Here is a 21391-nt window from a genome sequence, read left to right on the forward strand (position 1 = left end):
ATGATGATCATGCTTAGACTGATCTCTGCTGAAAAAGCACACACAAATTAATCCACGGCAGCAGGCATGATTAGTCTGGGACAGCAAACTCTCACATGGATCACAAAGAAGATTTTCACTGGCATTAAATCCTCTGGAAAAGAGGAGTGGGAGCTGTGGACATAATTATACATGGTTATTAGCACCTTTAACCAATCTCCTGTGTGTCATTAGAGCCAGCGGAAGTCAAAGAACTTCCAACGCTGGTGCACCAGGGATAGAGTGATTAATGGAAATGCTGAAGTATTTGGATCGGATGTTATACTAATTGAAAATATGGTCAAAGGCACAAACAGCGAGCGTGAATATCTGTAGCGTTGCTTCTCACTTGTTCATACGTATTTATAGGTGCAGAGTTAAGCAAACGATGCATGAAGTTGACAGCAGAAGACTCGAATATCTATTCAAACATTAGAACATGATACCTTGAAATAGATAAAGATCTGTGTTCGAGAGCAACAAGAAACGTGTTCATTAAAATGCATTTTCAAGAGGAACCACAGCACCATTCTGTTTCAAAAGAATCTTTACACAACAATTAGGAAATGTATACTCAATGGCTTATTCTCCTCTAAGTGAGCTATTTGCTGGCATATGCTGTCCTTTTGTTTGGGAGTGATCATTATGGATCCATTGGGAACAAGCAGATGTCATCATCTGCCTGGCAGAGCACGATGATGAATAACCATGGGGTGGCAGAGCTATGAGAGTCACAGGGAACCTATGTCACAGTGGCAAAGTCACACAAGTCCGCTGATGAAACAAACACATCTGTGACCATCAATCAGCGACTGATAGCCATCATATGATGCTAAAATTTGTATAAAGTGGATACTGGGATTTGCATTTTCTCCAAATACTTGAAAATATTTCACCAACTAAAAACAAGGATGGCTGTGCCTCTCTGAGCACCTGACAGGTTTGGATTCGTGAGACGCCGCTGTGTCGAAAAATCAGTGCATAAGATACTCCTAAAACCCCACATGGATATACTACCCACACATCGAAAACATCAATATCCACTAAACCATTAAGGTAGCAGGGATTTCACAAGTTTTCAAGGTTCTCAGCTGTAGAAATCTAGGCAAGAAATAAAATTATTCCCGCAGTCAAAACACCAAACGTGGATTTTCTCCTGATGCCTCTACGCAAGACCTGGTCCCTCCATTAAAATCCTAGTCCTGCCACAAGTGAAATTGCATTGATATTTTTTTTTCAGGAAAATATGCATTAATACATTTCATTAACATTTGTAAGCCAGACTATTTCTTTTTTAACACAGTTTATTTCTGTCAGCACATCCGAAACAAGCAAAAAGAGAAATTCTCAGATCCTCTTCTTACAGTTTTCCACTGCTTGCTGCACGTGTTGCCCTAATATAAGACTGTTATTTTCAATAGCCATCAATGTTCGGTGAATCGGGTTGAATGATCAATCAGTTAGGATTGTAGTGATGACAGATGCAACACCTTTTTGCAACAGATGCAAGTAAAAAAAATAATAATAATCCACTGTGCTATTAAAGATAACTTGATTTGTCTCTAGTTTTGTTTGATAAAGATGTCCTTTAACCCCCCCCTGCCGTGCAACACGTTTTAGGCTTGCCTTCTTTCTCATGGTTAGTGTTTAAAGAATCAGGCCCAGTCTTTCTGAAGAGGTTGCAGAAAATGTAGTCCATGCATCTGTTACATCCAAGCTGGATAATTACTATTCTCTATTAGCAGGATGTCCCAGTATAAGTCTCTCAAGTCTCTCCAGCTGATTCAGAATACTGCTGCACATGTACTCACCGCAACTAGTATCAGAGATCATATCTCATCTATTAGCTTCTCTGCACTGGCTCCAGAATTTAAAATCCTTCTGCTCTCGAGCTAACTTTTGTTCTGCTTCGGCAATACAAAAATAAAACTACTTGTCAGCTGAATCAATCTCCTCGGATTTGATAACATGAATAACCCAGAATAGGTAGTACTAATATAATGTATCGTATTAAAAAGACACAATTATTTAAATGCTTTGCTTTGCATGATTTGTGGCTGATGTTTTTCCACTACAGTCTCACAATTTAATGACTGAAAATATTCCACCTTTTGAGCTTCAAAATTGATCTCTGGTTAACTTCCAAACAAGAATAAATATGAAAAATAATGCTTGCACATGAACAGCTGAACTAGGACCAAAGGTGGGCGCAGAGAAACGTTCCCTGCAGCAGGTGAATGTGAAAATGGCCTCAGTGTGAAGTTCTGCACATACATCATTCTGAGTGTGAAAGTCAAACATCTGAGTAAGGGAACAACAAACATAACACATTTTGGGTGGCGTGGGATGTTCTGAGCGTCAACTAACGCCTCACAATTGCTGCTGGTATTGTTTGTTGGACAAGAAACCACCAATCTGACCTGAAAGAAGGGAAAATTGCTATTCCTTTCACTGTTATCAGTATAAAACATTTTAAGAAACCAAGACTTAACTTGCACTAATATGTATATGCAAAAAACCTAATAATTCTCAACACAAGTTATATTATAATAGTAAATAAAAAATGCTGCATGTACAGACGTACACTAGATCTGTCTTTATTCCGGGTTTTGGGTATGGCAGTCAATGCTTTTGGCACACCGGCAGAAGCAAACGGAAACTTGGGAGCGAAATACAAAATCCTCAACAGCAGGGAGCAAGTCCTCCAAGGAGAAAACTAAACTCATCAACAATGGCTGCACCTGCTGCAAATTTATTTTCCGCCCCATTTTCCTCACCCCTGCCAGCCACCAAAAATAGGAAATTAAGGTCTGAGGAGTGCGTACAATGAAATCATTGGATTTCTGAATGATGAAGTCCTCCTATTCACAACGTCAAACAGTCAGCACCCACTGTTCCATCTAAGGGATTTAGACACAAAGATGCCTGGTGTTCCTTTAAACAGTTGAAAAAAAGGTTTTCAGAATATGTGTGAGTCCAGTGAAGTGAATCCAGTGCAATTGCTTCCTCTCTGCTATTATTTATCTTGTGTGTATAGTGTGTTTAATTTATTATGCACAGGGGGAAAAAATACTTCATTTTAAGTCAGACTCTGCTAAGCTTAGCAGAAAAAGTGCAAACAGCTTAGTTCAGCATACAACCTGGAACGAGGTAGCCTGGAAATAACTCAGCCAACCAGCACTTTTAATTGCAAATTTACACCTTGTTTGCTTAATCTGCTTTTGTACCGATCAAACAAATGAAGTAACGTGCTAATTAGGGCGCTATGGAGGTACTGTGCAGATTTTATTCCCGTTTGACAGCACTGGGCTAACTAGTTTCCAGTTTAAACAAAGCTGCTGGCTGTAGGCTCATATGCTCTATCAAAATATGAGCGATATCAACCTCATCCAAGTTTACACTTCGATATAAAAATTGACATCCTTTAGTGAGCACTCAATAATGTAAAATCATGGCAACAGGAAGAACTTGTAAATCCATATTTACAGAGCTTGCGGAGCTAACAATCACATCACGAGTTTTGTGATGTCACCTCAATAAAAGTCAGGTGAGCCTATACAAGCTCGATCTTTAATTTGCTCAAGTTGTATCATCAATAATTTAAACACCTGGTTCTGACAACAAAGTCAGTATGTGAAATAAAAAATAGAATCTCTCAGTTTTGGTTGTATCATTTCTTTATATCAGGGGCTATGAATGATCTAGGCTTGTCGATGAAGGGCCAACTGCCTGACAGAGCAAAGAAAAGAGACGTCAACCAAATCAAAACAAACATCTGCACGGCAGATATAAAACACTGCTGCATTTGCACTAACACTAATCGTAATGTGACTATTTATGTGATTTTCCTGGGTTTGCTGTAGGGCCACAGACGAAATGACAGCAGATCAATCTCATTACATTTCTGTTCCACTGTGCAAACTGCTGCATCAAGAATACAAATCAGCCAAATCAAATCTCACTTCCTGGATTTCTAAGATGCCAGTCAATAATAAACACTCACTGCATTAATAGAATCTCAGCACCTCAAGTGCACATTAATAAGTCAGTACCCTCTACAGTTCTCGATTGCAGCCATCCTTTAATTGTTTAAATGACACCATTAGTAATGGTTTGAAGTCGCATGCAGCACGCATGAAATATGATTGGATTTTTGCATGAAGGCTGCATTAAATCCTGTAGCTTTAACTAACAGCATCTAGAATCTCCTGACTCTAGGCAGTTCAGTATCGAGCCAATAGAACACCATCTCCAATAAAGCATAATACCTACCATATACAAAGAGGATGTAGTCATCATAGGCCTCACCCACGCCATTGGATGCCACACAACGGTAGGTGCCATTATAGGACTTGTTGAGGTTCTCAATGTACAGGTCAGACCCAGTAACGACAGCGTGGGGTGGCACTTCCTCTTCTACTCTCAGCCAGTTGATCTGATGGGGACTGGACAGAATAAATACCACACACATCACTCACCCGCTGTCTACTCAACCTAGAAATCTTAAGTAAAGGTCAATCTGATATTGTCTGAGGAGAGCCATCGTCAGACGCTGTCTAATGATGTGCTTTATTCAGCATGGTAACAACCGATAACATTTGAATAGTGCAATGAAATGTAAAGGTTAAGGGGGCGCTCTGGCCGCTGAAGCATGGTTATACAGCGCAGGATATGAAAATAAACTGACATGCCAGTGTTTTTGTGGCGTCCTGATGTACGTCCATCTGCGTGAATACTCACTGTGGTTTTCCTTCTGCAATGCATGTCAAATCTAGGTTGTCACCCTCTCGAGTTACGCCTTCAGGATACGTGACCACAATCTTCACTTCGGGTTTATCTGAGAATGAAAGAACCATCAATGACCTGCAGCACATTTATTCAAACAAAAGCTAATTGCTTATTGTCCTACAAAGTGAAGCACTGAGTGAAACGGGCTCCGAACGGGCTATAGCAAAAAAATTTTTGGGGTTTTTTTTTAATCAATGCTCGCCAATGATTACCAAAATGTCAAGCGGTTCCAGTCAAGCTTTCTCTTTATTTTCAAAGGTCACACAAAACAGTTGTCTACCTGATAAAAATAAAATATTCGACACAGACTACAGAAGGGTACGTTAACCTTTTGTCGAAGTGTAACAGCATGTAAGGCAGCCTGGACCTCTTCCATCAATGCACAGTTTAAAGAACGTAAACATCATCTGTCATGACTGTCTCTCCTGGGCCACAGCACCAGTACTCTGTACTCTACGTCTCAGCGGGCTGGATTCACAAATACAGCAGGCTGTTGTAAAGCTGGGTGCTTTGCTGCTATAGGCAACAGGTGACACTATCATGATTGAGTAAAGGGGTATCCTCTCAAAAGGCTCATTTACTCACAATGTGATGTTCAAAACTTTGTGAAAAACTGTATCTGCAAATCGTCCGGCAGTTAAAATGTCAGGTGATGTATCCCAGAGGTAAACGTGTCCACGTCCTGTTGCAGGCAGGCAGGCAGTTGCACTTACGTTTCCAAAGATGTGAACCAATGAAGCTCCAGCTTGTCCGAGCAAGATCAAAATTTCCATTTTATAGGATGAGTGAAGTACAGCTTTGGGTCACTCACATAGGACGTCCAAGTGTCTTTGAGCCAGGAGGTCCCTTGCGGCTGGGTGGTCAACGATACAGTCCACTGTCACGCCATCGTCCTCTTTGGTGACAGAAAATCTCACCCGGCTGGTGACAGTAAACATCCTGTCATACGTCTCATCCACTGTTGCCTCGCCTAGAAAAATACAAGTATATAAGGTGAAAAAAGATAATGGTTAACCTACAGGTTGTCCTCACTCAATGGTGTACTGGTTTAGCGGCGACTCGGTGCTACGATGAGCAGAATGCACTGGCTGCAGAGTTGTGAGTGAGTACATACATGTACAGCATAATTGGCCGAAACATATCCAAAGATAAAGGTTTTTTGACAACGCAAAAATGTCGGCCAAGTTGTTGGTCAACGGGCGTTTCGTTTAACGACAAAATAGTTTAGCGACGGGGTCTTCGGAACATAACTCAGTTGTTAAGTGAGGACCACCTGTAATCATAACTGTATTCTGCAGTAACCCTAACCTGTAGTGACCATAATAAGCAATATTCAGATATTAAGCACATACTGCTTGAAGAAGTGAAGTACTTTTACATGGCATTTACATTGATTACTATTAATTCATTACTTTGTTATGTCTTGTCCAAAAAAGACTTTAGGAGGACTCGTATGTGCCCCAGGCCTTCAATTCTGACAAGAGCTGCAACCAGCAAATATGTCATATAAAACTGTTAATGAATGCTCCTGCAGCTTGAGGGTTAAGCATTGTTGGGGCTAGCCCAGCAGTAATCTGCTACCCACAAGGCCCTAGGCTGTCAGAGGGGCATTCATTTAGAGAGCATTACAATGCCACAGGGGCACCGCATTAGCTGCAGTGCTGAGTGTGATGGTTTACTCGCACTTAATGAAGTGAAGAAATAATTACAACTCGACTCTGACCTGCAGCACACTTCCATTTCAGCCCTGTCACAGGGGAGCCTAGCTGGACTCAAGGAGGGCAAAACACTGTTGTTCCATTGCTGATGATCACAACACACACACATGCGGCCTCTTGATGGATATTAACCCCATGTAACATAAACCCACACCATGCACAAACCAGCCTGAAATTGTAAGTAAGTAAGCGGTGAGTGCACTTCAGGGCATTGCATCTGACCTCTGTGCAGCGGTGACCAATCAGAACACAACAAAAACAGTTTCAAGTCAGGATGACAGGGGCAGTCATCATCAGCCCAAGGTCGAACTGAGATACCAGAGGGCAACATAGGTGCCAGCTGGATCAACGTACAGAAGCACAACCAAGTCACTGGAATAGTTTTCAGAAACATCTATGGATTCCATGAACACCATCTGAAACCTCAGTCCAGGAGAGCACAGTCCTACAGCTATGATACTGTGCAACTCTACAATCATCTTCAGTAAAACCAGTTCTGTTGCAGTCATAGAATGCCGCCTTGTTACAGTCACAGAGCAATGTCTCCGTGTTAGCATTACATAATGTTATCAGCTTGATTTGATGCAAAAACATGCATGCTTTTCACTTCAGTCTCTCTGTTGCCTTCACTCAATCACTCAAGTGTGAAGCACCACACAAGGTCACCTAGTGAGGTCACTGAGGGTGCTCCTAATGACGTGAGTGGAGGGTTGTGATGAACAGCCATTATCCTCTCAGCCAATCATAGTAATTGTCTAAGACTAATCGCAGCACTGCACGTCTCATGGAAATAAATGTCATAGAAAAAACATGGTAGCGTTGGATGAAATGTTAAAAAAGATTACAATGCTATTGCTGTTAGATTTCAATACATGTCAAATATAATTTGCAACCATTGTTGATGATTTTGTACGGGACTTCAGAGAGACATGTTTTTTTATAAAACAGCAACATATTTTCTTGAACTACGTTGTCTGTGTGGATATTCCTCAAAGTCCCAACATTTGACCTCTGCATGATGCAAAATACCAAAGAGAATTTCAAAGCATATTTCAAGGATAAAAGTGCTGCTTGCCATTTCAGTGTCATAAAAAAACACTAAATATGATTTCCTTCATTAATTTGGATCAAGATGATTAAAATAATATATATATATTACTATATATAGTCATGAAACCAATAACATTTGAATGCAAAGGAGACAAGTATTGCTGCAGAGATGCCAATCAAACACTTGTGAGCATCAAGCACTGATCAAGGCCAAAGAAATCAAGCATAACATCTTCTCATGGTGACATCTCCTTTCAGTCAGTTTCTAACCCGAGACCTCTGCCTGCCAACATGCTGAGCAAACTGTTTGATTGGCTTTGACAGAAAAGAAGCACTGGTATTACCATCAGTAAAACAAGCTGTGATTGGGATGATACAGAAAAGTCTTCTGAACTCGAGCCACATATGACTTAAGAACAAAATGACAACTGTACCACTGTTGGACTATGTTTACCAAGCCATCATTTCTGGAGGGTTTGCACACTATCTGTAATCCCTTATCAACAGTTAATACTTGAACACTTATCACTTATAAACCATTAATAAGAACAATGTTCAATGTGAATTTAATACAACAATAAAAATGACAACAATAATAAAACAACAACAACACCACTACTACTACTACTACTAATAATAATAATGAAATGTATACTTTTTAACATAAAAATGATCCTTTCTGTTTAGGTCTCACTCAAACAGATCCATCTGTAGGATCTTCACTCGATTTAGAACTGGAAACAATGCACCAGAATCTGGATTCAATAACGAATTTGTCCCAAGCCACCACGATGAATGTTTGCAAAACCAATTTGGCCATTTTTACTGTGTTAAAATTAACCCGCAGTACTCTTTCTCACACTTACAGCTGTCTTGGCAGCGCACAGACATTAAAACAACATTTGTTAAAACTCAGAAGCTAATGAAATGTTTAGCACATCCATAATGAGTAGTGATTGGTGTTTCCCGGGGTACGGGAGGACGTGACTCTCTAGCTTTTTTTATGTCTCCACTGCCACTATGGATTAGCCCCGCTCACCGCGTGAATGGCATTTTGCTGATCCGACCATCCCGTTGTCTTTCCCTCAACTCCACAACACTACACAATTCATAAACAGAAATCGACTTTGACTCCTGTAGGGATTATTGGAGGCACAGATGGCATTTAGTTTCACATTCGCACTTGCCTAAATATTTCATCTCTCAACAAGACAAATGAATCCTCTCCATTCATATATGCATATATGCATGCAATATGACAACAAACCCAACGATATCCACTTTGTGTACCTATGATATGACTAAAATGAATATCTCCCTTGCTGTACAATACTTTTGCAATGAATAATTGATGAGCCCTAATCACAACTGAGAGGTAATAAGAATGATTCACTGCCCCTTATTTTATACCCCTCTCTGCAAATGCCTAGAGCTGGCAAAAGGCACTGAAAAGAAATGTGCCAAAATGAGTTCATAACCATAACCAGATTAATTATGTATAGATGTTTTGAATTAATGGTTGCCTTGCCTTTAACATTTGACATCCTTCATCATTTAGTAAATATCACATGTACTATTTGCGCTTTTTTAGCGTCTCTGAAATTAACCCCACCAAATGAAGGGTGCATCTAAAAGCGAATGGTTTGTGCATTGTATGTGAAACATAACTTGTGCCTGGCTAGCAGCTCTTTTAGACATGAATGCAGAGTTTGATTGCGTCATGCTGCAGCTGAGCAGAGCCCTGGACATAGAATACTACATATATATGATTATATGTCAAGGATCCTTGTTTTTCATGCCAGCACTACATATTAACATATATAATTTCCTAAGGATGACGATGCTGAGGATGTTTTATGACTCTGTGGTCTCATCCTGTTTGCTGTAGTGTGCTGGGGCAGCAGACTGAGGGTAGCAGAAGCAAACACATCAGTGAAGCAGGTGGTATTGTAGGGGGTGAAACTGGACTCAGAGATTGTGATGGAAAGAAGGATACTTCAGAAACTAGGAAGCATCCTGGGCAACACCACCCACCCCCTCCATCAGCTCCTGGTACAATAATGGGGCACACGGACAATGAGACTGAGACTGGGACCCCCCCAAATTTGTATTGCTTTTTTCATATTTCTCAATATTACAGTTTTCGATTTCGATTAATGCACCATGTGCATTCTGTCAATTCCGTATGGCTGTGTCTTGCTGAGTGGAGCAATGTTGCTGATAGAATGTCCCTCTGGGATTAATAAAGTATTCTGATTCTGAAACACCACACAGCATGTTACCGCTTATTAATGTTGGACCAAACTTCATTTCTTGACATGGCAGAAACTTTTCCAGAGATGAGGCCTTGCAGGGAAATGAACAAGGGGTGCAGCACATGAAGCAAACTGGGAGAGGCTGTTATTCTACAGACCTGTCAGTTCTTCCTCCCCTTTCATCCATCTGATGGAGGCAGCTGGCTTGCTGCCCATTGCTGTGCAGGTAAGCTCCGTCTCGTTCCCTTCACTGACCATGTCCTCGCGGCTCTCGATGATGGGGCTGCCTGGCGGGACTGACCCACAGCAATAGCAACAATCAGAAAGACATTTATCCTACACTCATCCATACATTCCCAAGTTGACAATCTCAGTAAAAACAGCAAATAATAATTTGATAATGAGTATCACAAATGTATTTACACAGATCCAGTAACGCTACTCTGTTCTGATCCCTTGTAAATGCTGCATGCTAAAATAGATTTCAATGGGTTGAAGAGTCCTAATGACAATTAATAAAATGTTTTGAATTCTCGCACAATATTTTTCTGGATAAAGTACGATTTTTAAAGTTGGGTTTATATAAAAAGTTTAAGTTCTTCTTTTTAAAATTAATATTACAATTTACTTTGATTAAAATGATTTAATTGCACAGAAGTAAAAGATAATAGAAACATTTATATTCAATGATTCATTTCCAGAGTCAGTCCCATTTCCACACGTGCAGAAAGTTTCTGCTCGAGGTAGCATCCTTTGTTTTTTTTATCCTTTATTTGGTTAAAAGCTGGGCAGCATGTTGGAGTGGTGGTTAGTGCTGTTACTCAGATCAAGAAGGTTTCATGCAGCCACATAAAACTACAGTAAGTAAAAACAAACTTTTTTAGTTGTCTTCATGCATGAAATAACAAACATTTCATATGTCTTATACTCTGAAATTTAACTTAACTTTGCCAAAGTTATATAACTGCATAATTAGATCAGACGGTCACAATACTATACAGAGATATAATGAAATTGTTGTTCTCAATAGCTTTCGCCAGTCAGAGCAGAAAACTTGCTGATCTCAAGTTACTTGAAAGAAAAAAGAAAGTCACTGGGGTGCTTATTTTAAGGACTCTTCAATACAGTTCTTGATTCAGAAATACTGCATCTAGTTTACAATTGTACAACTAGAGTAATTACTTTAAAGTGCTTTTAATTCCATTCAATCCCCCAGGATGTCTGCATGTATAATAACGCTTAACTAGAATAATTTCACTCCAAAGCATCAAAGTGTGGCGCAGCTGACTCTCAATGGGGAATCGTTTGGAGGAGCCAAGTCAACATTCACCGGGATCTGCAGTGTCAACACAGCTGCCAAAATCAACGTAGTCTGAGCCATCAGTTTCAGCATCTGCTCCTTTTCGTTACGCTGCGAACACGGCGAGATCCTAATTGGCTGACATTTTGTTTCAGTTGTTACAAAAAGCAGGTTCAAAGATGACTATTTTTCCTATTCCCCGTCTTAAATAGAGCGGGAGACAATGGAAACGTGTTCGAGGAGGAGTGTGATGCGTGTGGGAGGTTCACAAATGTACCCTCACACCTACCCAGGACAGTGATGTCTGCATAGGCTTCCTGGGGAGGATCTGTGTAGAGCTGGCACACATAGCGTCCCTCATCGGAGAGTGACACATTGGACAGAGACACCCGCAGTTCGTTGTCAGAGAAATTCACCAGCTGGAACCGGCTGTCCTTCAGCGCTGTGGGAATACATGTGAGACAGAGACGGTAAGGATAGAGTGCAGGGACATGAGCAGGAGACATGGGGGGGGGGCGGCAAAGGGAAGTGGAGAGGAGTGAGAATGAGAGATGGGATAGGAGAAGACAAAGGAGACAAAAGGAGAAAATGAGGCAGAGGGCAGAGAGTTGCGCCCTTGTGTGAGCTTTCTCCTTAATTGAGTGAAAGAAAAGTGACTTTCAAAATGATTCATATAAGTTGATTAATAAAGTAGCTTTCCAGTTCACAGAGCAAAGACAGAAAGTGTGAAGGCTGCTCAAGATGGGAACTCTTGAAATGGACTGGCATGTCATGGGTGATTGCACCAAACCCACGTATTCCAGAAAAAGGAGAGGCATTCAAACATACATACAGGTAATGAATGAAATCACAGCACAGAGGTGCAGGATTGGATGCTTCAACCCCGAAAATCAAATCGGGCCTGGAATCTGTATAAAAACGGAGGCATCGAGGATGGATTTCCTTTTAATGTCGTCGAACTAGGCTGGCGAGTTTTTACTTTGCCTCTCATTTGAGTCAGCCCTCATCCTGGAGCACTATTTTACATAAACAGCTTGGTTTGAGTTGATTGGGAGTCCTTTTGATGTTTTGACCGGCCTCTGTGAGGTAGTCTCTCTACATCTGTCAAGCTAATGAACTCTATTCATCCTCTGTTTAAAGTACAGGGAGTTTGTTATCCCCTTCAGGATTTACACTTAATGTTACGATCATTACCCAAGGTCTCGGAGCAGCATCAACATGAAACCTCCTCCCCTGATGTACCTGGGAGCCCTTTGAAAGGGAAGCAATGACACTGATGCACTTTGAGAGCTGAAGCACCTGCAAAGGAGGGAGACCCTTCACCTAAACAAAGCAGGCTGAAGGCGCTGTTCCATAACTGGTTGACTGCTTACACAACAGCGCGGAGGGTTATCTATTTCAAATGTCGTATTGGTTTTTCATTTATTAATATATAGTTCTTATTCCTCTGTTTTCATATCATTTCACACAAAAAAATACGTGCACGTATGAGGAGCCCAATTGCTGATTACATTCCTTGAGATTAATCTGCTGATTATTTTCTCAGTTCTAATCATTTAATCGAAAAGAAAATATCTGAAAATAACATCTCACAGTTGCTCAATTCCCACGTTGACAGCTTGTTTGTCAGACCAACGGTCCAAAACCCACAGTTATTTAGTTCAGACCAACAAAGCAGAAAATTGTTCGCATTGAAGCTGAAGCCAGTGAATCCCAAAAGTTTATTGAGGAAAAAAAAACAAACTAGGAAATTATTAAATGATTAGCAAAACGTGTTCTCGGTTGATTTTCTCTTAGCCAAACAGCTCAGCTAATTATTTCAGCTTGTTTTGTTCCAATGCCCTCCTTAAAGATCACAAGAAATGTGTCTTGCCATATTTCAACATTTTGTATTTCGGTGCAGTCTGTATTTTCGCCCTTTATGTTGCTCCTCTTATGATTATTATTATTCCCGAGGCGGGGGTTACGTAAACACCAGCGTTCGTTTGTTTGTTTGTTTGTCTGTCTTTTAGTAACATAACTCAAAAGTTTAAGATGGATCTTGATGAAATCTATAGGAAATGTTAGGAATGTTATCAGGAACAGATGATAACATTTTGGTGATGATCCAGAAGATAAGAGCAGTCTGCTCTTCTCTTGCTGTTGGTGTGGTTCTGTTTCTATGTGGCTTCCACTTCACTTACAGTTGCTGCTCTTGTAGCTCCTGTTGCATCTCTGTGTCGCTGCTGTTTGCTTGTTTGTGTACAACAACCTGCCAAAGTATTGAGCAGCCCTTTTGACAGGTAACAATGTCTCTGGCTGACGTGGTCTCGGCAGAAACAGCAGTCCTTTAGGAACCGAGCCTAAAATAATAGCATCGTGGGGTTTGCTGGACCCCCCTGCCCTTACAGGGAACATATCCAAATAACACATATCAGAAATCAGATTTACATTTGGAAATACTCAATAAACGAATTAAAGGAACTCTCAATCATCACAGTTAAACACCGGGTATCAATCGGCCCATGGAGGCAGCACATGCGATTATGAATCAGTTTCACCTGGTTGAATGAACATGAGGACATGGAGAGCCAAAAGCAAGGCAACCCCCCAAAAAGGAAATGGTTTTGCATCTGGAGCTCACAGGCAATGACTCTGTCCTCATGAGGCGGTACAGGGTTCCTTCTGGTGCAGGACAATGCCTGGTCTGTGTAGGCAGTTTCTGAATGATGAAACCATTGATGTCACAAACTGTTCCCCGTGTTCCTCTGGCCTAAATCCCATTAAGCGCCTATGAGACGTTATGTACCCGTGCATGTGATTCCTCAAAGTACCACCACGGGAGCTCACTGACGCCCTGATCCAGGTCTGGCAGGAGATCCCCCAGGACACCATCTGCCAACTCATTGGAAGCATGCCCAGACGTTGTCTCGAGTGCGTACAGGCACGCAAAGGCCATAGACGGAACTTAGTCTCATAATGATGATGAAATTCATGCAAGTTGGATAAGTCTATGATCTCAAATTTTTGCTTTTGTTTTCAGTGTGATTTTCAATTCAGCCCTAAATGGGTTGATGATTTCTGTTTTCCATTGAATCTTGTAAAGTCTTCTTTTTCTCAACAAACTATACAGAACAATTCTCCACTTGAGGAGTTTGTTTATTAGGATATGATGTTCAATTTAACCAAAATGTTTCTGAGCAGTGTAATTTTAGAATACACAAAAAAACCTTTTGTGTTTTGTATTTCACATTGGAACTACGTTGACCAAGGGAGAGCATCACATGTCCGCGTGAGAAAGATCACTAGCGAACACTAATAGTGGGCGGCCCAGTGGTGCAGGTGCTCATACTGTCGCCTCACAGCCACAAACTCATGGGTTCAAATCCACCTGGGATTTTTCCATGTGGAAATTTCATGTTCTCTGCATGGATTCTTCCCAGCATCAGTCATACAAAACAGAACAAGTATTTAAAATGAATGAATACTAAAAGCTTCATCGTTGGATCTCATTAAAATGTAAGAATTAATTAGTCCTTATTGTTGTCTTGAATTGAAAAAAAACAACACAATTATTCCCAGTGTCTATTACTATCTACCAAGTATCTATCTACTCCATGATATCATAATAATTATTTCCAAATTGTTGAGCACAGCATGACCTAAGCTGTGTATGAATCCATTCTTCTCTACCGTACTCAGACAGCTTTGGGTGTTTTTGTAGCAATATGACAAAGATGTGTGTTCAAACTCCCTTGACGCTCTTAGGAAGCAAGGAAATGGAACACACGTCTCACTAGCTAGACTTGTGAAAAAACAGCTGGGATGTAATACAGACTGAAATGAAGGGTGTTAGTCATTCACCTTGAATCTTGGCTCTGATCCCAGATCCAAACAAGTAGAAAAGTGGAGAAAAAAAACTCCCCTCGAAGTAGAAGCCGTCCATATGCTCATGCATAATCATAATGTTCAATATCCTGATCTGAGAGATTATCATCAAATCGAACTGTGACAAGGACACAGAAGCGTTTGCATTACAGTAGTACTCTGTGTTATCTCATTTATCTTGCTGCATTCTGAACTTAATGACTTCTGTAAAAGAGTCAAAAACTTAGACAAAATGAAAGATATGGATGGTTTTGTTTCGATAGAGATACCTTCATTGCTACATCAAACTGTGAGATTCCTTTAGCACAGGATGCCTGAAAATACGAGACCTTCACAAAAACAGAGATCATTTTCTTTTTACATTTTAAAAGCCTCTTCAGAGTAGTTAGTAATATTAACTTCAGCAAAATCGGTAAAAAAGCAAACAAAAATTCTCCTTTGTGAAATGTATTCACACGACAAGTCAAAAAGCAGGCGGGAAGTGGAAAAACAAAAGTGTGGGTGTTGTGAGTGCAGTCGATCGCAACAAGGGCCGTCTTCTGATTCCTGAATGTGCTTTGAACGCATTGCTTCAGAATAAACAAAGTGATGACTAAGCCTGAGGAGGCTTTCATAATTCTACTCCTGATACATACTATTACTGCTATCAATGAAACTGTTTACCTGTGAAATTGTCCAATCAGATGTGCTTGAGTATTTTATGACTTCCCCATTTTATTATTATTACTTTAAGTAGTCGTAGTAGGAGGAGTGACAATACAAATGGTAATCTTTCTATTGCAATTTCTGTTGTCTGTCTGTCTGTCTGTCTGACCCTCATTCCTCTTTCACGCCAATAGTCCACCTTGAGTGTTGGATCTCAGAGAGTTTCAGTTTTGCGGCGGGAAAACCGATGCACAGTAACCAATGTGTTCGCAGGAGACATATTTAACACGGTGTCTGAGGCACTGGGACTCACGTCTAACATCTTTAAAGTAGATGGTCTGCCTGTTGGGGTTGAGCAACTGGATGACTGAGTCGTCGTTGTTCTTCACTCTGCAGCTGATGGTGGCCATCTCCCCCTCGATCACCGATATGTTGTCAGTTGCCAGGTTCTGTCCTTCAACTTTACGAAACAGAAAAACAAATGCAGATCATGTGAAAGATCATTTTTTCCTAACCTCCGGCTGGATATTTACAGCCTATCAAATATTTGTATATTTCTTGCAACAGGAACTGCGTGTAAACACATGCCCAGTGTGAAGATGTTTGCAGCCATGTCTAATCCTTTTAATATAAGAGCCATGTGCACTGTTTGTCACTATTGATCCCCCCTCCAGCTCAGAGTGGAATCTGTGAGTCAGTGCCAGATGGGCTGTAAGCTCTGCTGCCCACGAAGGTAAGGAGCGAGGAGAGGGTAGAGGAACAAATAGGCAAGGAAAGAGTGCAGGAAAGTGCCAAGTTGTAGATATGGCAGGGCGGAGGACGAGAAGAAGAGAAAAAGGGGGAGTTAAATAGAGAGGAAGACAGAGATGAGCCGGGCTGGATGCTGTTTATGAGCTGAGCTTTATCAGAGCCCTCCATCTGACGTTCCATGTGACCAGAGTGCGCTCCGTGTGCTCAGCTGCTCTGTTTTGTATCTCTTGGAATACAAGTCCTGTAAGCATCTTTGCTGCTCTCTGCACACTGACGTTCTTCCCACAGACAAACCCTGGGACCTTGTTATCGTAACTTACACTTCACATCAAAGCCCTCGCATACAATGCCTGGCTTTATTTCCCTCCCGTCTTTTAAGAAAAAAGAGGGAGAGAATCAAAAGTCACCTTGTACTTTAAGGAACATTTATTTGTCCAGAGCCAAAAAAAAAAGGAGCATGGAGAATAGGTTTAAATGCCTCTGATTCACAGCAGTGAAGATCAACACTCTCAACTGCAGCCACAAGCAAACATCAAAAGCACATTTACATGCCGGAGTTGTCAGACACCTCTATGGCATTCTGACCTGCACTTTGTGATCGTGATAATGGGAACAGACAGCCAAACTAACATGATTCTAAATGAACTCTGGGAATCTGTCAAGGAATACGAAATTCACCTCCTGTAGAGAAAACGCTCCTCAGACCTGTCTGATGCAATGAGAGCGAGACATTTCATTCTGCTCTGCTGCTAGGAGAGGTTCAGGACAAGAAGGTAAAAACACACGTGCATTATGTCCAGGAGCCCATTCTTTATTTTGAGTTTGTGTTAACTATGTGTTAAAGTGCTTTTATATCATTTGATGCAGGAACACAATAAATTTAACTGCTTTATTCCGCTTCAGGGTTCACCAGGTTCAAACCTTCCAACGAACACTAAGGGCAGAGTTCCAGCACGGGAACGCTCTGTGGTCGACTTCTAAATGTTAGCATTGTTGCAGTCCAGCAGACAGAGCGGTAGGCTGTGGTAAATATTGTCCTGAGGAAGCATTAACAAAAAAACAAAACATTATTGACATTATTACATTATAGACACACGTGGGCAGCAGGGTGGCACTTTTGTATTAGTGCTGTACTCTAATACAGGGGGGGGGGGGGGGGGTAGTAGCAGGTATGTAACAACATGATGTTATTACAAGGACCTTTGGTGTTGAGATGCCTTTAAAAAGACTAAAGTTGGACACGGTTTCCCCTCGAGACATGACCATACAGCTAAAAAGATGCGTGTATACTAAACTTGCAATAAAAAAAAGCTAATAAACTTTGCTCATATTTAAATATATACAATCAATAATATGTCTGACCAGGATAAAATTATTTCCTCTAAGCCCTGTGGAAATACAGTAAAAATTGGTTGAATTCCAGATAATGTTTACGTGGCAACCCAAAATATGAAAACCTGCAATAACCTATCGTGCTCTGGAGCTCCTCCATGCACGCACTAATTGTTGCCGAACACAAAGGGAAAGCAATGTGAAGCGTTTTGATGTCTATTTTATTTTACCACTCTAAAAGTAATATATTTGGCAGTCAAACCAGCCGCGGCGCCTCAAAGCAAGGTTACTCCGCTCCCAATCTGTTGGACTGAGAGGAAGGGAAAGCAATGGATAAATCCTCCATAAGGTTTTGCAGCCCCAAGCAAGGTTGGTTCCCCTCCAATATCACAGCCTCGGCTCATCTCCAATTCAAAACACACATAAATAACGTTGCTGTGATTAGCAATGCCATCGAAGAGAAAACAGGGCACTTTGTGGAACATGGAGGGTTTTTGCAATTGGAGTAAACATTTTCAATTGCCTCAGCATCCTGGTCATGATTGGGTGCAAATGAGGAGAGCCAGTCATTAATTCTGGACGGTGGGCGTGGGGGAGGGGGCAGGCAGAGGAATGGTACAGATGACTGGCTGATAAATTCATAGTCATTCCAGCAGCTGTCTGGACGAGTAAAGTGCCTGTATCTCTACACATGGCTGCCCTCCTGTTCCTGCATCACAACATACTGAATGAAACAGTCGGAGAAAAACACAGAGCGTCAGAAGTCTGTACGTCCCCTTGGAGCGTGCATGCACAATCTGGCATCAAGTGTCTGGCTCGTTTCATCAGCCGTACTCAAAATGCTAAACAGCACCTACCCCCCCGACCAATTTGGCCAAAACTTGATGAAATAAAAAAAAATTAGCAGACCGGCTCCTGCAGCAGAAGTTCAGAGACCTTTGAATCAAGTTGTTTCTCTCTTTGAACTTTCCCTCTTGTTTTCAAATCAAAAGACATGAAAGGGGAACCAAAAAAGCAGGAAGGCCAGCCCCCCCGCCCCCAAACCCTCTCCCTTGAGTCGCCGCTGACTGCAGCCATCATGTCCTTTCAAGGAACAACCGGGACTACAGACTGTCATTAACAATAAAAGTTTCCCCTGCTCTTCCTCTGATGCCATCATTTACTGCTATGGCTCTTTATCCTGCTCGGTCATTAAACCCTGATCCTCATGATGAAATACTGTTTAAAGGATGTTCCCAAGTCAGGCTTCTGTCAGGGTAAAATTAGTGCAAGGCCTTTTTCACCCCATACCACAAAAGGGATCAAACATTTCTTACCACTCATTTGATCATGTTTTTCTTTTCTTTTTTTTATTCAAAGTCAAGCACTCTTCGAAACTCAGCCGAGCTGTGTTTTATAATGATGCCACAGCATAACTTAAAAATAGGATTGTTAGTCATTAAAATAAATATTAAAAAAATATATAAAATTTAATGCAATATTGTAAAGACAAATCATGTATATCACAAAACATATTAGTAAATGTAAAGAAATAAAAATGACTTTCTAAATTAAATACAAAATAAATGAAATGCAGTTGCTTGAATCATTTATCAAAGATTAAATGAGATTATCTGCGTTTTTGTTCAAAAGCCTAAAATTACCAGCATTCAAAACTACATTACTACCAAATAGAATGAATAAAAACAAGGGAAATGGTGTTAGCAAATGGGTTATTGGCAAATTATAAAGTATCATCACCTTTGTATTTGCGGTTTCCAGTGGGTGAAGAATATTCACATTGAATATTTACTTAACTAAAAATAGTGATAACACAATGTGAAATGCAAAATCCAAAGTGGTCTTAATTGGTTTATTTAGCCTAAGGAGAAGGAGCATTTTCTAAACCTATAAATAAACCCTTAATTCTTCAGATTGTTAGATTTTCAATAAACAAGGACAGAATGTTTTCTGGAACCGTGGAGTGAATTAAAGGTATGTAGGGGAAAAGAAGTAAAAAAGTAGCAAGTAATTTAATTACTCGAGCAATATGTGGCATAAGTAATAAATCTTTGGCCATGATGAGATCATCAGAACAACACCACCAAGTTAATTACATTTAAGGACATTTTGCACTGGTCATCATTTCTGAAGATTAAATTATCCCATGCTTTTGGTTTCTGGACATTTTTAAATATATTCTTTTTCACCTCAGCTGCTCTTTGAGTAGAAAAATAAATGTTTGCATGTTGATACACTATAAGAAAAGGTTAGCGTTAGCATTAGCTGAAACTTGAAAATGTTATAACATGGTTGTCAATTCATTCAGTTATTTTTATTACAAGAAATAGTCACAACACTTTGTTTGATTTTCGTATATGGTATTTGATATGTTGGTATAATGAGTGCAAATCCTAGCACCATCAGAATAAAGACTAATTCATAACAAGGCAGCCAAATGAGCTGGACAGAAATGTATATTTATTTCCCACTACCTTTTTGAAAATGTAACAAAGTGAGGTATTGCAAAGTGCACAGATTTCTCTTCTGTCCTGAAAATAAGATAAACATACGACCAACCACTAATATAAATCTGCACAGATAAACAGACTGCCACGGAGAGCCCATCAACAGACACAGACAAAAGCAAGCGCTTCCAAATGAACAGCAGGGAGCAAAAAGAAGACGTACCTGTCACGGTTTCAGCAGCTCCTGTTGCAGCGCAGACATGGACATGGAGAGAAGAGAAGAAAACAGACATTTTGGTGAGCAGACAGACAGAAAAGCCAATATTCCACTTCTAAAAAAAAAAGAACTTTGAATATTTCCTAATGTGTTAAATTCATTAAATCAAGCTGAAAAAAATTGCTGCTTGTGCACATTGTTGCCATTAATTGCACTATAAAAAGGCATCCCGAGTTACTTCAAGCAAAACCAAACCAAACATTGGAGTCCTAATGCTGACATAAGGAGACATTTCCTCTCTTCAACCATTTCTTATAATAATACAGAGGTATACAGGGAATATGTCCCTGATTGAAATTCCAGTCAATCCCCACTGTGGAGCAGCCACTGCCTCCCCCGGGACCTGCGATGTATCCTGGAGAGGAGCGCACCCATTCGGAACCAGACTGGCATCTCACAGGGCATGGGAGACTGGCATGCTCCCAAGTCCCTGCAGCAGTTCTCAGGGCCCTGCACCCTCAGGAGAGCTGCCATCATTCATTGTCTGCTATTCATAAACAAGCCCTTTTTCTTCCTCTCTCCCTCCTCCTTCACACGCTGCTCCTCTCCTGCCTCTTGCTGCATATCTATACCTACCATTTTTATATTTCACATACCATCGTATATTATATTGGCATCTTGAAACTTCACTCCAGCTGTGAGCAATGTGAGCTGATTGTAAAGTATGTTGCGGTGACTCCATATCTAACTTGTCACCGGCAGCTTAATAAGGGCGAAAGGTATGACACATGTCCTTGTTATACTCCTTTGTGCATTTTCAACGTGTCAGCAGTTCCCTCTGGAAAACGCCGCGTGCAACAAATTGCACATGTTGGGAAACGCATTTTGAACATCGTCCAAAATCTCAAGGCTCTGCATCTTCCAAACCATTGGGTGTCAGTCAAAACTGTATTTTTATTGCACCATAATTCAGCATAACGAGGCATCTGGGGCGATTGTGCCTC

General features: G+C 40.7%; 1 protein-coding gene across 1 annotated transcript in view; it reads right to left on the reverse strand.

The window, feature by feature from the left end:
* Positions 1 to 20921, reverse strand: part of LOC137915172 (cell adhesion molecule 1-like) — a 34167-nt gene extending 13246 nt beyond the window's left edge. The window contains exons 1-8 of the mRNA XM_068758615.1: positions 20819 to 20921; positions 20394 to 20414; positions 15955 to 16101; positions 11419 to 11571; positions 9988 to 10125; positions 5618 to 5776; positions 4759 to 4855; positions 4291 to 4463 (exon numbers count right to left, since the gene is read on the reverse strand). Coding sequence (XP_068614716.1) covers positions 4291 to 4463; positions 4759 to 4855; positions 5618 to 5776; positions 9988 to 10125; positions 11419 to 11571; positions 15955 to 16101; positions 20394 to 20414; positions 20819 to 20921 — 991 coding nt within the window. The remainder of the gene's footprint in view (positions 1 to 4290; positions 4464 to 4758; positions 4856 to 5617; positions 5777 to 9987; positions 10126 to 11418; positions 11572 to 15954; positions 16102 to 20393; positions 20415 to 20818) is intronic.
* Positions 20922 to 21391: the final 470 nt, after the last annotated feature.

The sequence above is a fragment of the Brachionichthys hirsutus genome, unplaced genomic scaffold, assembly GCF_040956055.1.
Source record: "Brachionichthys hirsutus isolate HB-005 unplaced genomic scaffold, CSIRO-AGI_Bhir_v1 contig_989, whole genome shotgun sequence".
Lineage (NCBI taxonomy): Eukaryota > Metazoa > Chordata > Actinopteri > Lophiiformes > Brachionichthyidae > Brachionichthys > Brachionichthys hirsutus.